The 15,075-nt window shown below is 40.5% G+C and overlaps 1 protein-coding gene and 6 non-coding genes across 7 annotated transcripts in view; 1 reads left to right on the plus strand and 6 right to left on the minus strand.

Moving 5' to 3' along the window:
- Positions 1–15,075, plus strand: part of LOC147165207 (ephrin type-B receptor 1-like) — a 298,813-nt gene that overhangs the window by 242,074 nt on the left and 41,664 nt on the right. Inside the window, exons 6-7 of the mRNA XM_086090150.1 lie at positions 10,159–10,314; positions 13,842–14,104. Of these exons, the coding sequence (XP_085946276.1) occupies positions 10,159–10,314; positions 13,842–14,104 (419 nt within the window). The remainder of the gene's footprint in view (positions 1–10,158; positions 10,315–13,841; positions 14,105–15,075) is intronic.
- trnat-cgu (transfer RNA threonine (anticodon CGU)) lies at positions 772–844 on the minus strand. Its single transcript has one exon. It is a non-coding gene; the product is annotated as a tRNA-Thr (tRNA).
- On the minus strand, positions 1,041–1,113 carry trnat-ugu (transfer RNA threonine (anticodon UGU)). The gene has a single exon. It is a non-coding gene; the product is annotated as a tRNA-Thr (tRNA).
- Positions 1,563–1,635, minus strand: trnat-ugu (transfer RNA threonine (anticodon UGU)). The gene has a single exon. It is a non-coding gene; the product is annotated as a tRNA-Thr (tRNA).
- trnat-agu (transfer RNA threonine (anticodon AGU)) lies at positions 2,027–2,099 on the minus strand. Its single transcript has one exon. It is a non-coding gene; the product is annotated as a tRNA-Thr (tRNA).
- On the minus strand, positions 2,279–2,351 carry trnat-ugu (transfer RNA threonine (anticodon UGU)). Its single transcript has one exon. It is a non-coding gene; the product is annotated as a tRNA-Thr (tRNA).
- On the minus strand, positions 2,539–2,611 carry trnat-ugu (transfer RNA threonine (anticodon UGU)). Its single transcript has one exon. It is a non-coding gene; the product is annotated as a tRNA-Thr (tRNA).

Raw genomic sequence — 15,075 nt, forward strand, 5'->3', positions numbered from 1 at the left:
TAGTGAGGAGGAATATTGGCTCCCAGAGACCCTAAATACAGACATGACAATGACGTACTACAAAATATGCAAAGATTATTTGATGGGTCAATGATGTAACCTGGTTCTGGCTGAATGGTGAATTCCATTGACAGTAAAATTCAGAGTAGTGAGGAGGAATATTAACTCCCAGAGACCCGAAATACAGACATGACAATGACGTACTACAAAATATGCAAAGATTATTTGGTGAGTCAATGATTCCCTAACAGGCCCCAGTGAGAATTGAACTCACGACCCCTGGTTTACTAGACCAGTGCTGTAACCACTGAGCTACAAGGCCTTATGGTATTGGTACCATGACTTTAAAACAGAAATTTAACCTGGTTCTGGCTGAATGGTGAATTCCATTGACAGTAAAATTCAGAGTAGTGAGGAGGAATATTGGCTCCCAGAGACCCTTAATACAGACATGACAATGACGTACTACAAAATATGCAAAGATTATTTGGTGAGTCAATGATTCCCTCACAGGCCCCAGTGAGAACTGAACTCAAGGCCCCTGGTTTACAAGACCAGTGCACTAACAACTGAGCTACGAGGCCTTAAGTTTATAGTAACATGACTTACAAAAAGCAAATGAATCTGGTTCTGGCTAAACTAAGGTTCTTTGACAGTAACTATCAGAGTAGTAAGGGCGAATATTAACTCCCAGAGACCCTAAATGCAGACATGACAATGCAGTACTACAAAATATGCAAAGTTTATTTGGTGAGTCAATGATTTCCTAAAAGGCCCCAGTGAGAATTGAACTCACGACCCCTGGTTTACGAGACCAGTACTCTAACCACTGAGCTATGAAGCCTTTCGGTGTTGGTAACATGACTTTAAAAAATCAAATTAACCGGATTCTTGCTGAATAGCAGATTTAATTCACAGTAACTATCAGGGTCGTGTGGAAAAATATCACTAAGTTTATCCCAGAGACCCTAAATACAGACATGACAATGCAGTACTACAAAATATGCAAAGATTATTTGGTGAGTCAAAAATTCCCTAAAAGGCCCCAGTGAGAATTGAAATCACGACCCCTGGTTTACAAGACCAGTGCTCTAACCACTGAGTTACGAGGCCTTAAGTTTATAGTAACATGACTTACAAAAAGCAAATGAATCTGGTTCTGGCTAAACTAAGGTTCTTTGACAGTAACGATCAGAGTAGTGAGGAGGAATATTAACTCCCAGAGACCCTAAATACAGACATGACAATGCAGTACTACAAAATATGCAAAGAATATTTGGTGAGTCAATGATTCCCTAACTTGCCCCAGTGAGTATTGAACTCACAACCCCTGGTTTACTAGACTAGTGCTCTAACCACTGACCTCCAAGGCCTTATGGTATTGGCACTATGACTTTAAAACAGAAAATTAACCTGGTTCTGGCTGAATGGTGAGTTAGATTGACAGTAAAATTCAGAGTAGTGAGGAGGAATATTGGCTCCCACAGACCCTAAATACAGACATGACAATGATGTACTACAAAATATGCAAAGATTATTTGGTGAGTCAATGATTCCCTCACAGGCCCCAGTGAGAATTGAACTCACGACCCCTGGTTTACAAGACCAGTACTCTAACCACTGAGCTATGAAACCTTTCGGTCTCGGTAACATGACTTTAAAAAAGCAAATTAAAAGGATTCTTGCTGTCTAGCAGATTTAATTCACAGTAATTATCAGGGTCGTGAGGAAAAACATCACCACCGTGGAACCCTAAATGCAGGCATGACAATGCAGAGCAACAAATTATATGCACTATATTGGTTTAGGTAAGTAATCACTGAAAGGCCCAGGTGAGAATTGAACTCATGACCCCTGGTTTACTAGACCAGTGCTCTAACCACTGAGCTACAAGGACTTATAGTATTGTCAACATGACTTTAAAACATTGACAGTAAACGTCAGAGGAGTGACCCTAAATACAGACATGACAATGCAGTACTACAAAATACGCAAAGTTTATTTGGTGAGTCAATGATTCCCTAACAGGCCCCAGTGAGAATTGAACTCACGACCCCTGGTTTACTAGACCAGTGCTCTAACCACTGAGCTACGAGGCCTTAAGTTTTCAGTAACATGACTTACAAAGTGGAAACGAATCTGGCTAAACTAAGGTTTTTTAACAGTAACTATCAGAGTATTGAGGAGGAATATTAACTCCCAGAGACCCTAAATACAGACATGACAATGCAGTACTACAAAATATGCTAAGTTTACTTGGAGTCAATGATTCCCTAAAAGGCCCCAGTGAGAATTGAACTCACGACCCCTGGCTTACAAGACCAGTGCTCTAACCACTGAGCTTCAAGGCCTTATAACATTGGCAACATGACTTTAAAACAGCAAATTAACTTGGTTTTGGCTGAATGGTGAATTCCATTGACAGTACAATTCAGAGTAGTGAGGAGGAATATTGGCTCCCAGAGACCCTAAATACAGACATGACAATGCAGTACTACAAAATATGCTAAGTTTACTTGGAGTCAATGATTCCCTAAAAGGCCCCAGTGAGAATTGAACTCACGACCCCTGGCTTACAAGACCAGTGCTCTAACCACTGAGCTTCAAGGCCTTATAACATTGGCAACATGACTTTAAAACAGCAAATTAACTTGGTTTTGGCTGAATGGTGAATTCCATTGACAGTACACTTCAGAGTAGTGAGGAGGAATATTGGCTCCCAGAGTCCCTAAATACAGACATGACAATGCAGTACTACCAAATATGCTAAGATTATTTGGTGAGTCAATGATTCCCTAAAAGGCCCCTGTGAGAATTGAACTCACGCCCCCTGGTTTAACAAATCTGGTTCTGGCTAAACTAAGGTTTTTCGACAGTAACAATAAAGGTAGTGAGGAATAATATTAACTCCCAAAAACCCTAAATACAGGTATGACAATGCAGTACTACAAAATATGCGAAGTTTATTTGGTGAGTCAATATATTTCGGAGGCAACTGGGCCCACCGGGCACGGTTTGGTTAGAGTAATGTGAGTGCGGGCCGGAGGGGGACAGGGGAGGGGGTGTAATCAGGCTTCAGTACGATATGGAAGAAATGGTCCTAGTGTGAGTGCGTCCTAAAATGGAAAATTACCCTGGTTCTGGCTTCCCAGTCAATTGCTTTGACTGTAACCATCAGAGTAGTCAGTATTCATTCACAGATACCCAAAACACAGTAGTACTAAGAAACATCTGCAGTTTATTAGTTCAGTCAAACTAATCCCGGAAAGACCAAGGTGAGAATTGAACTCACAACCTCTGGTTTACAAGACCAGTGCCCTGCCCACTGACCACAAGGCTTTGCAGATATAGATGTATGACCAACAGCAGCAAATTAATTTTTTTTTTTTTATTCTGAATATTGGTGCTGGTAATTGTTCGATCCCTATCCCACAGACCCTAAATACAGAAGGAACAATATAGTATTATAAATCAATTGCACACCATCTGGTTAGTCAACAAATCCTTGAAAGGCAAAACAGCAAATTAAGCTGGTTCTGGCTTTTGACGGTAAAATTACAATTACCATAACTTTCAGAGTAGTGAGTGTTTACTCCCAGATACCCTACACACAGACTTAACATTGTAGTACTACAAAACATCTGCAGTTTATCAGGTTAATCAAAGTACCTTTGAAAGACATCTGTGAGAATGCAACTAACAACCCCTGCTTTGTGAGATCAGTGCTTTACCCACTGTCACTGAGATACATGGCCTTTTGGGTGTAGCAACATGGCCTTTAAAGCATCAAATTAACCTGGTTTTGGCTTCGAGCCACTTACATTGACTGTAACTATTAGAGTGTATGAACTCACAGAGACCTTAAATGGAATACTACCAAACATCTGCAGGTTAATCAATGACTCCTTGAAAAGACGCAGTGAGAATTGAACTCACAACCCCTGGTTTACAAGACCAATGCTTTAAGCACTAAGCTATGAGGCTTTGTGGTTGTGGCAATGACCTTTAAAACAGCAAATTAATTGGTTCTAGCTTGCCAACTGACCCTAACTTTCATAGTAGAGTTTACTCCCAGATACCCTAAACACAGACGTAACAATGCAGTACAGTGGTCCCTCGCTACTTCGCGGTTCACTATATTTGGGGATTTGTATTTAGGTCCAAAATTCCTGTGTTTTCTTGCGTTGTACCACACTATATTGCAGATTTTTCAGAAGTTATTAAAAGTGAGGGAACACTATTACCAAAGATCTGCAGTTTATTAGGTTAGTCAAAGAATCCTTGAAAGGCCCCGGTGAGAAAGGAACTCACGAATCCTGGTTTACTACTTGTAGACCAGGGGTCCATTTCACAAAGCATGTTCAACAAACACTGAGACTAACCCTGGACAGCGAGTTGGCATGCCCTGAGATAGGAAACTCTGCGTTTTTGATTCTAGGACAGCTGATTTGAGGTAGTTATATCAACGTTGTTTCACTTGGTGTTGCCACTACACTAAAAAGTCCACATCAATGGAGCCCCGATTAGTCGAGTCACCATGGCAACAGCGAAGCGCAGTGCGTGGCACCGCCCTCTGCTTCCACGTTTTTTTTTTTATAACCCCTCTCAACTGGACATCTAAATGCGATCATATGGCGACTTTGAACATGTCTTTAGAAAAAAAAAGTGCAACACCGCAGTGGCTACACATAGAGGAAGGCGGCGAAGGAGAACGTTGCTGCTTGGGTATCGGGTCAATGCGTAAATTTAAATGTAGTCCTTTGCAATCACAATAATATTACACGGGAAATCTGTTGAATGGTAACTCATTAGTTAATTTCATTTAGGTGCAATCCTATGGGGGAGAAGCACACTTGAAATATAAAAACATTATTCAACTGCACCATCGTGCCAAACTGGGTCACTTTAATGCACTACACATAATTACATTTATAAATGCAGGATTTTTTGTTGTTTGGGATAATGTTAGTTTCCATCGGGCTGCTCTGGTCCAGAAATGATTCACCAACCATGATTGATATGGGGTTGTGTACTTGCCCCCTTAGTCACCATTTCTAAATCTTATAGAATAATTTTCTGTTTGGAAATGGCATGTATATGACCACATGCCCGTCCGTATACCTCTTCTCCAGGCAATACAATGGGCCTGTGGAGACATTGAGGTAAGGTCAATCCAGGGATGGATTCGGCACTTAAGTGCATATTTACCCCAATGTTTAACGAGAACATTGTTTGTGATGTTGATGAGATCCTGTGGCCAGACCCCAACAGAAGGCAGGATCCATAAGCCCACTTGTACACAGTTGTGTTTTCCTGTACTACTACTGTAAAAAAATGATTTTGTATTAAGTATTTCAGCTTTTGGTTATTGTGTAAAAGTGCCTTCTGTGAAAGTACATTTTAAAAAAGTGAAAACAAAAGACTTGTGTTTTATATAAAAAAGACTTGTGTGGTGGTGCTGATCTGAGAGTGTATTCATATGATGCAAGTGGGGTATTGTTTTGTCATCAGAATGACATTTTGACAACGGATTGCTAGGTTTTGATAGCAGAGTTTCAATTTGACATAGATGTGAATGGTTTATTTCTCTGTATTGTGTCTTATTTGCTTGTGTGTAGAGTTTGGACACAGTGAGCCAAATTTTGCAAAACGTGTTCAAGCAATGGGCAAAAACTGTAAGCTCGAGGTCAGTTACCCTAGTAACAGACTCTATGAACATAACCTCGTCAGTACCAGGTTTATCTCAATGAAGTTTAATTAATTATGAGGTCATTCAACTTAATATATTCACTTTGGATTATTTTTTATTATTATTATTTTATTTTTATTTATTTTTTAATTCTGGAGAGCTCATTACATTCAGTAACTTTACCGATTTGACATGTCATCATCATTGCTCTCTTTTTATTTATTTATTTATTATTATTTATTTATTTTTATTTTGTATGTGGGTGTGTATGTGCATGTGCGTGTGTGCGTGCATGTGAGTGTGTATTCATTAGTTCACCTAAAACCTATAAAAAAATCCCATACCGTTCACCTAAACCGAACACTTCAGAATCCAGCCAGAGTCGCGAGGCCATCAGGAGACCCGAGGAAGGACCAAAGAAAAGAAAGGAAAGTGAAATCCAGCACCGACCAGACACCACCTTCCACCTACCGGGCCACCAACTAGAGTCCTTCACCAACCCCAGAAACATCTAAATTCCAACTAATCAGGGAGACCTCAAGAGACCAAAGGAGAGACTGAGGAAAGGAAGGAAGGACAGACGAAGCAGCGTGAGATCCACAGACACCAGCCTCCACCGATTCAACGACCAGAGGAAGAAGCAGATTGTGTCTGAGTTTCGATAGATGCTGGTGTGGTGGATCTGGCATGCATGAAAATCTCCACCAAAGAGGGGAGCCGTTGACCCCTGCCAGGACAGAGCAAGCGCAACACCTCAGGGCCCCCCAGGCAGCGCCAAGGGACAACCCCCGGGCCCCGCAGGGGCGACGGGCCGGAAACACAAACCAAGGAGCAGGAGAGCCCCCCACCCCAACACGGCACGCGCCCCCAACCCAACACAGCAGTACAGGGCACTGCAGGCCCGCCAGGCACCCCACCGATCCACAGCCCCCCCACCCCAACCCAGCCCCAGCCGCCCCCCGGGTACTGGGGCCCGCCCGAGGTGCCAGAAGGTCCACCGGAGCGGCGCGGGCACAACACCAACCAACCAACTGACCACGTCCACCTGTGTGTTTCTTCCCTACCCATTGTGTGTGACCAATCAGTGCCCTCAGCCAATTGTGTTCAGCAGGTGTGTCTCATTAGGTTGGTGTATTTAGTCTGTTGTTGGTGTCTGAGTCTGTGTGGGAGCCTTGCCTATGTTATGTGTGGAAGTTTTTTCGGCTAGTCTGCGGCGCCAAGCAGCCTTCGTCTTCACTAGGGATGGGAAGTAAAGTGCCGAGGCTTCGGAGAGTGTTTCAAGTAATCCAGGTAGACATTTCTGAAGCGCATGTTGAGGTGTGATTCATTCCGGGCAAATGACGTCACCGATGAGGTTTGACACTTCATGGGTTCAGGAAGTGGAATAATTTTTATTTTTTTTTGTCATGGGGACTGCTAAAAATAAATAAGAAGGTTGTCCCCGGTTTGACAACACGAATATGGAATGACGCGTTACTTTGAAAATTCACGTCATTTGCATTTAGGTAAATTGCTTGTTGTGCGCTAATGGCGTACATACCAGCAATCAGATTTGTTAACCATTCATCTATCATAACAACTATCAGTGCTCATGTAATCAATGCATCATTAATTGCTATATTTCCTACAGTATTGCAAAATTTCATAACATCACATTACCCACACCATTTTAATAAACTGATTAACTGCATGAGTGTAACACACAAATGTACATTCAGCAATGTCAGCATGTTAAAAAATAATATAAACCAATATTACAATTACATTTAAATAAAAATACTAATTGGCAACTAAAGCGTAAGTGTTCCTAAACAAACAGGCTAGGTGGTTTAAATTACAGTTTGTGTGCACATGAAGCCTCACGAGCAGAACCTTTTTGTGAACCAATTTGATGGAAAGCTTCGAGTGTTCAAAAAGCTTCATCTGCCTATCACTAGTCTTCACCGCCAAGCAGCCTTCGTCGTCACCACCAAATCACCATCATCGCCACACCTAACCCAGTCGCCCACGTCACAGTTACGTTACTCTCGTCACGGCCACCTGCCTACTCACCTGTCTCTGCATGTTTTAATAAAGTTTCTCACATTGCCCTTCATTCCTGTCTCCCTGCCATGTTTCCGCGCGTTTGGGTCCACCATCTTGCAACCACTCACACCCACCATGACACTTTTTAAGGTGGTGGTTTCCGTGCTTAACTCCAGGTGAAACTACTTTGCGTTGATCAAACTGACTCAAATCAGCTGTCCTGCAACCAAAAACACAGAGTTTCCTATCTCAGGTAGGTCAACTCGATACTTGATAATGCATTATTATGCATCTTAAATGTATTCTGGGCACGGGGATTAATAAGCTTCGGCTTCGTTCCGTCAGCCCTTTTCGGATGTATTTCCGAAAAGGAATAATAAATAAAAACAAATAAAACATACTCACAGTTCAGGGTTAGTCTCAGAGTTTGTTGAACCTGCTTTGTGAAATGGATCCCAGTGCTCTAACCACTGAGGTACAACACCTTGCGATGGTGGAAGCATGATCTTTAAAACAGCAAATTAACCTTGTTCTGGCTTAACCGTCAATTACATTGACAATAAATATCATAGTGAGGAGGATATTAACTCTGAGACCCTAAATACAGACATAACAACGACCGTACTACCAAACCTCTGCAGTTAATTTGGTGAGTCAATGATTCCTTGAAAGGCCCCAGTGAGAATTGAACTCATGACCCCTGGTTTACAAGACAACTGAACTGAGGCCTTATGGTAGTGGCATCATGGCCTTTAATGAGAAAGACACTTTTGCACCTCCTCGGTCCAAGCTCACTTTCAGATAATTTCACCTTCCTCGCAATTGTTACTATACTGCCGTTTCCTTGGGGCAAATCCATTGCCATGTGTGACAAATCAGGTGCAAATTTGCTACCAGCTGTCAAATTTTGTGGGTGTGTTTGCGCCGGTAAATCATTAGAGCAATATCCTTAGTGAATATGACATTAACAGGTAGCAAATTTTGGCGCTGAAAGCGGACGCAGCACATTTTTTGTGGATTTGGCCCTATGGTTTCTGCCCTTGCGTACAAATCCTACTTTAGTAATCCTTCTCTTTCTTCAGTACGGTATACACTGCATATATATCCATTATATAATATAGGTAATAGGTCCACCTTATTGATCTACTTTTTACCAAGTTATGTTGTATTTAGCTCCAGACAATTACCAAAAAGAACAATTTTAAAGTCTGGTGGCTGAACATATACAATAACGAGAGCAACAAAGCTATGACATTTTCTACCAATCCAAAGATTAAGCCCATCTTGGAAATGGGACTGACTTTTGACACTGATGTCATCGTAAGATGCTTTGCTCCAGGCACAGCACAACCAATATGGATGACATTGCTGCTCTTCTTCAGAGGAAAGTTGGCTTTTCGGTGAGTGGAGCTGTGAAGAAGGCAGAGGACCTTAAACAGATTGCGGCAAACAGAGCATGAACTGAGGAACTGCACTAAAGTGCCAGTAAGATTAAAAGTCAGTCAAGCAGTTTTGGTGCCAGGGTGATAGTTTCCGTCGCAAAGTGCTTCTCTGATGGGTTGAACTGTTTGATCGGTGTGGAAACATTTTATTTAAAAAGCTAGAAACAATGCTATACTGAAGTCTACACTATTGTATAGCCATGGCTTTTATATAGACTCTTGCTACACTGCCTGCCACATGAGCAATTGTAGAAAAACAGGAGAATGGAATGAAAATTTATCAAAACAGGCTTTTGAGTCCCAAGGTTGTTGCATGCTGTGTTCTAAGTTAACTGCAAACAATATGATCCTATGTCTCCAATTAGTGCTCTCACTGCCACTCCGCTAATCAGTAATCAGTGAGTTAATTGTAACCAGTTTTTTTTCTATGTTGCATTTCATTTATGAATAACTTGGATAATCACACTATACATTATTATGTACAAGGAACCAATATTTAGTAGCTTTAAGACACACTTTCCTTGATGTAAAATTTGATTTAGTGTAAGCTAAGCATCCAATCTACACTGATGCTATCCTCCATTACAACACTCATATTTTCTGAGGCAGATGGCAAATAAAGAAACGGCATGTCTGCAGTTTGAATAACAAAAAAAGTACTTCTTGCTCAGAACACGTTGCTCTTGAATGACAAAATTCAAAATGGGGGCGCACCATCTTTAACTATTAATAGATGCATTTCATCTTAAAGGGTACATCTTTTGATTTAGCAGCACTCTGACCCACATAAGAGGATCAAAGCTATAAAACTGTTGTCTAGTCGCTACAAAGAAAACTAAAAGAAAACCTTGGAAAACATGTTTGTGTATATTTTCTTAATAATATGCAGTCACTCCAAAATACCCCTTCCCTACCACAGTCAACCCAACATACAGTATTTGCAAACTTTGTATATGAACTCTTAACATGATAGTAAACTGCCATTTTCCAATTTCTTCACAGCTTGTCCACAGGGCACCTTTAAATCATCCCAGGGGCCTGGATTATGTCAGCAATGTCCACTTAACAGTCGCTCCACCATTGAGGCTACCTCCCTTTGTGGTTGCCGGAACGGTTACTATCGTGGTGACATGGACAAACCACAGGACTTGTGCACAAGTGAGTCCATCTATGTCAAATGTCCATACAAAAAAAATCTGACAAAAACATAAACAAACTGATATTCTAGACAGTAGTGACTGAAGTGGAACATGATGTAGTACTGTAACATTGCTAGTCAAATGTCTGACCAAATTTGCCATTTCAACTGAAAATGTATACAAAAGTTTCAACAACAGTGCTGCAACAGTCCCCATCTTTTCATCTGCCACATTCCACTGGCTTTTCATCGAAGTGAATATGTGTTTAGAGTGTTGAAGGGGCTGCATTGCTATGCAAGACGAGAAGCAGGGTTAGCAACACACTCTCTCAGCTCCACTGAGATGTGGTGGAAGTAGGTTGAGACATGAATCATTTCAGACTGTCTCTGCAGCCAGTCAGTGTCTGTGTGCGTGTGTGCGTGTGTGTGTGTGTGTGTGTGTGTGTGTGTGTGTGTGTGTGTGTGTGTGTGTGTGTGTGTGTGTGTGTGTGTGTGTGTGTGTGTGTGTGTGTGTGTGTGTGCGTGCGTGGGGGTGCGTGCGCGTGTGTGTGTATGTAAATCATCTCGAAACTAAGAATCCCTGCTCCAGCCTCCAACAATTGTGAATTTGAGTACATGTATTTTGTGGGATCCTGCATCCATATTAGTTGTTTTTGTATTTTTTGGTACTGACAACACAAACAAGCGGAATTTGCTTCCTACGTTCTTGCTGCCCTAGATAGAATTTCATGTTTTTTAGGGAATTTAAAAGCTGGTTCATGCACAGTTCATTCACTTTATTTCACTGCTGAAATCAATGCTAATTCTTGACCATGAAAGGCGATGCAACAAAAATGACCTTTACCTGATTAACCTGACTAAGTGACTGATATGCAAATTATTTTGATCAGCATACAGTTAACTTGACCTTTTTCCCAGGCCCGTGTTTATATTTTCCACCCATTTGACTCATGTCTTCTCATGCAACAACATATTATCCAATAGAATACAGGTCATACATTTCATCTTTCACTATAAAATTCAGAATAATTGGGACCCCATGACCCCATCTCTTATTTCATGGTGGCAATCTCAAAGTACCGGTAATATTCAAAATTATTGATTTAGTGTGTAGCAAAACACTTCTGGCCCGCCACATCATTTTATGTGGCCCACGAAGGCAAAATCATGTCCAGTGACTTCATGTTTCACGCTAAATACAAAATTCTTCACTTTTTATTATGTTGAGCTATTTCAAGCATTTTTTTTGTTACCAATTCTCTTTTTTTAAAATAAACTGAAAAATATTTGAACAAAGAATTTTTCATGCACCCAAATTGCACATTTCAAGTGCAAACATGAATTGAGTTCTGAAGGACTCTGTGTCACCAAGGCTCCAAATAAGTGACCTTGCATCGCAGTTTTTGCGTCAAAATGTGGATTTTGCCAACCAAATGGACGCAATGACTAGCAAAACTGCTAGCGCACCGTGCTTACTCAGACATTCTATACCACGGCAAAATTCTATCATTAATAAAAATTTAAAAACACAGACGTGTACGTGTTTACAGAGAGTAGCTTTTTACAGCGAAAATATCATTTGCGCACAGTTAAATACGCTGTTGTTGTTGCACCGCATCACAATAAAGGTGTATTGACAGTTGGAATGAGTAGAGACTTATTTTCTTAACGCTGAGGGGAGTGGTAAGTGAATCTTGACGACGCTTTTCCCGGACTTACATTTGGATTCATACACAAATCCATCCGTGCGTGTCTTCAAAAATTTGGTGGCGCTTTTCTTCCACCAATAACCATTCTAAAGATAAGTAAAGCTTAAAAACACTGACAAAACAAGTAAACATTGGCTGTATGAATAATATCCGTTGAACATTCTCACTTCACATTCTCACTACCTGTCAAACATGTTGTCACTCCACATGTAACATCGCTAAAATCCGGTTCACACGGCAGGAGAATTAGCCCAATTTTAGCCCCGAATCTCCCCGCCCAACGATCGGAAGGACACCCCAATATCCAAAAGATAACCTTAACAGATATTCCTGCTGAGTGTAGTGTTCAGACTGATCTCGGCACTCGGAAAGACATTTTGGCCGCTCTGATTTCAAATCAGTTTGCATGTTCTCCCCGTGCTTGCGTGGGTTTCCTCCGGGTACTCTGGTTTCCTCCCACATTCCAAAGACATGCATGGGAAGTTTATTGAACACTCCAAATTCATAGGTATGATTATGAGTGTGGATCGTTGTTTGTCTCTCTGTGCCCTGCAATTGGCTGGCAACCAGTTCAGGGTGTACCCCGCCTACTGCCCAAAGCCAGCTGGGATAGGCTCCAGCGCCCCCCGCGACCCTTGTGAGGAAAAGCGGTTAAGAAAATGGATGGATGGATGGATGGATGGATGATTTCAAATCGGGGATATTCAACAAGTTTCATTGTTTTGGCCCAAATTCTCACCATGTGTGGTGTGCCCGAGGACAAATTAACCTGTTGACAGTGACGTGCAGCCAATCAAAAAATGAGGTGATTAGGAAGCGAGGAACCATGTTGGGCAGCCCAAAATCAAAACAGTCAGGGCGTAACAGAAAGTCTGTGCTCCTTTAAACAACACCTTTTCTTTTTATGTTGCTTTTTTCTGCTAAAAACAAACCGCCAAGTATCGCCACAGGCCAACCATCAACCAAAACTGGCCTATCGCCAGCTTTAAATGTGCATCGCCATTCAATAGATGAGCAGTATCTAGGGATATTACAAAAAAAAATTACATATACATACATATAATTTTTTTTTAGTTATTACAATTAATTAGCTGAGAGTACATTGAGTCTTCCTATTTCTTTAATTAGGTATACAAATGTCATTTATTTACGTATATGTTAAATATCGCAGTATCTATCACAATATTCAACACCTATATCGTATGTTTTTGCAATATCGTTAATATGTTTAATTAAACCTTTGTTTCAGATCACCGGGATTACCCCGCAAAAAACTGCTCCTTAATATTACAAAGTTGCTCCTCAAATGACACCATTGATTAGCAAATATGCTCCTAAAAAAGTTATTTTGAGCCTTGGTCATAAAAGAATGAGCTTCTTATTTCTTTAATGAGTGTTTGATTATAGTTCATGGTCATCCCTGACAACAAGTCCACACAAAATGAAAATAGTTCAAGAATAAATAAATAAAAGTACAGCTTTAGGGCCCTATTTTTGCAGTTTAACTGTGCATGGGTGGAGTTTTCTTTCTTTTGGTATTTTGCTCAGATAGAAGTGGGTGTTCCGCCATTGTAAGAGAGAACACAGCTCACACCCAACCAATCAAAGTTGCTCACCTCATTAATAGATTTAAATTAAGAAAAATGGAAGACAAGCAGAAATAGAAGGCATAAGATCTTCAAAATGTGTGTTTTTTTTTTTACAATCTCAGGATGATTGAGTGATTTCTGATGTGAATAATAAAGGAGAAGGACACTTTAAAGTTATTATTAGATTTTTTTTTAAATCACTTTTAAATTCAATTCATTTTTTAAAAATCATTCTCCCATCTCTTCCAGGTGTCCCATCGGGTCCTCGTAACTTAGTCTCAGTTGTTAACCAGACATCAGTGCAACTGGAGTGGCATCCACCACGTGACATCGGGCATCGGGAAGACTTGTCCTATAACGTGTTGTGTCACCGGTGTCACAGCAGTGAGCGACGGGTGTGTCAGCCATGCGATGACAGTGTGGCTTATGTTCCAGGCCGAAGGGGGTTAAAAGTCACCAAGGTGGAAATCAGCAAGCTGCGAGCCCACACATCATACACGTTTGACATACAGGTTTGTTTCATGACATCTTGCATGTTGGCTTTTATTTAATTGTAATATGCAAAAAAAAAATTCAAGTATACATTTAAAAAATGTTGCGTTTGAAATAGTACTATAAAATATGTTATAATAAATTGGTGACAAAATATCGGGGACTGAGGTTCACGCAAATGCATCTTTTTCTTTAAAATGGAATGATCTTATTGTTCTACTTTTAATATGGAGCGTTTTGTTTGCCAAAATGTTTTTGGGGATCACTTTTTGCTCATGCTCTGCAAAACTCTGAGAATCTGTCCCCATATGTAACAATACAGTCTACAGTTGTGCTTAAAATTATTAAATATCATACATCTGTCTGTCCAATCACACATACACAAACATCTGAAAGACAAAAATAATCTTTATATTAGTTGGTTGATAATTTAATTTCTGATCCTAAATGGTGAGGTCAAATTATAGATATTGGTGCTTTTGTTTTGTCAGTGTTTTCAAATGTATGGTTGTGTGTTGATAAAAGTGCGCAGAATTTAACTTTCAAACTTTGATCATGAGCCAACTATATCATCATCATCATCATCATCGGGCCATCAGGTCTGACTGCCTGCTTCAAGGTCACCTGTCTTGTAACTGTCACCTCGGTGTCCTTGTGAGCGCAGATCTGAAAGAGTGTAGTGTGTGATTGAACTGTAACTAGCTCAGATCTCATCATAGCAATGCCACTTGATTGTTTTAAAAAATTAGTATTCTTGTTAGTTCTACTTTCTAGTTAATTCACAATAATCTTCCATACACACTTTGATAGAGAGATACACTGTTTTTTAAATGGCCTAATGTGGATTGGTTGAAAATGACCCTCATGATTAAATTATGGAATACAATGGTATTGATTTTGATCTGATATGCTCACTGGAGTATATTGGCTTTAAAAAAAAAAAGAAGACGGATGCTCATTATGGAAAAGTGGTACCTCAGAGTGCGACCAC

This window comes from Leptonotus elevatus, chromosome 11, assembly GCF_054856555.1.
Source record: "Leptonotus elevatus isolate MCC_2025b chromosome 11, RoL_Lele_1.0, whole genome shotgun sequence".
NCBI lineage: Eukaryota > Metazoa > Chordata > Actinopteri > Syngnathiformes > Syngnathidae > Leptonotus > Leptonotus elevatus.